Source organism: Panthera uncia, chromosome F1 (assembly GCF_023721935.1).
Source record: "Panthera uncia isolate 11264 chromosome F1, Puncia_PCG_1.0, whole genome shotgun sequence".
Taxonomy (NCBI): Eukaryota; Metazoa; Chordata; class Mammalia; order Carnivora; family Felidae; genus Panthera; species Panthera uncia.
In genome coordinates this window covers 39,474,258-39,475,694 of record NC_064813.1, presented here as the reverse complement: position 1 = coordinate 39,475,694, position 1,437 = coordinate 39,474,258, and the positions used below count along the sequence as shown (strand labels likewise).

Genomic DNA, 1,437 nt, shown 5'->3' with positions numbered 1-1,437 from the left:
GGAGAGAGCGGGAGAGAGGGAGGGACGGAGAATCCCACACAGGCTCCACAATGTCAGCCTGAGCGGGACACCGGGCTCAATCTCACCAACTGAAAGACCATGACCTGAGCCTAAGTCAAGAGTCAGATGCTTAACCAACTGAGGCACCCAGGTGCCCCTTGGTAATTTTAAAGAGCCAGGAGGTACTGAAACATATGCCCTGTATCCTAGTTGAGGGATTAAAAAAAAAAAAAAAAAAGAAAAGGTACAAAGCAGGTAACATGGCTACTGCTGGCAAGATAATAATATAAAGTCCTGGGCACCTTCACAAATTGAGGACACCTTGCCTTTTGCTCTCACACAATTAAACAGTTGATTAACCCAAATAACCAAGATTTGATTTCTCACTTAAGAACCACCCCCCCCCCAAGCTTTAAAGTTAGGCAACCTGAGACTTCTTACAGCAATTCTGCCGTTTTATGTGCCTGACTTACTCATGCTTTTACTCTTTTGAATCTATAAAGTGGTGAGCACAGAGACCTCATTCAAATACTGAATGAATACGTGAGTTTCTGTTCATGGCTTCTTAAAGAACACATGCTACTATCTCTATTTTCCAGATAATTCTTGTCCCCCTTGTCTACCAAGGGAGAATTCCAAGCACGAATACGAGGCCCCTGCCTAGAGGAGTTTATTCAGACCCTTTGGGTAAAATCTCTGTTCCACACATTTGAAATGCTTAGCCCTGCGGACATATCCCCCGATACAAATAATGCCTCCAGAATGGCACTCCCTCAGAGCCCTACTGTCCCTTCTTCAACACAGGAACTGATCAAAGCGTGGCACGGGGACGCGTCCAAGGTCACCTCAGCGTACAGGGGGGATTATTACTAACCCCGCACAAGGCGACCGCGTCCTGGGCTGGGAGCAGGTTCCGAGGCTCCCACTAGCCCAAGTCTGGACCTCCTCATCCAACGCAAGGTCACCAGAGTGCCAGGTTGGAGGCGGCGAGGCTGTCATGCCGCCCAGGGAGCCCAGGACTGAGAAGCCGACTGGCTGCTCAAGACGGTGCTGCCTACGGTGAACAAACCCACGCCGACAAGCCTGCGACTGAGTCCGGCCTGCACCTCAGGGGACTGGGCAGGGGAGAACGAGGACCGTGAGCAGAGCGGCAGGACTAAAAGCAAGGACAGTGGTAAATCTCACCAAGGCTCTCTCGCATACTCCTCCATCTTGACTCCACCGGCGCGAGTGATGCCGGGCAAGCTGGGCGGAGCCTGACCCTAGCGGCGGAAGTGATCGCGAGAGCAAGGGCGTTAAAGACTATATGGATTGGTTCACCGTTTCCTCCCGCAACCAATGGGAGCCTGGACTTCAGGGCAGCGTGAGGGCGGGGCAGCGGCGCGACGCGGCAGAGCTGGCCCTGCCCGGGTCCCCGAAAGCTGCTAGTCTTGGCTA

At 52.7% G+C, this 1,437-nt stretch overlaps 1 protein-coding gene across 1 annotated transcript in view; it reads right to left on the bottom strand.

The window, feature by feature from the left end:
• Positions 1 to 1,324, bottom strand: part of TIMM17A (translocase of inner mitochondrial membrane 17A) — a 14,112-nt gene extending 12,788 nt beyond the window's left edge. Inside the window, exon 1 of the mRNA XM_049634346.1 lies at positions 1,186 to 1,324. Coding sequence (XP_049490303.1) covers positions 1,186 to 1,211 — 26 coding nt within the window. The 5' untranslated portion in view covers positions 1,212 to 1,324. The remainder of the gene's footprint in view (positions 1 to 1,185) is intronic.
• Between the last annotated feature and the right edge of the window lie 113 nt (positions 1,325 to 1,437).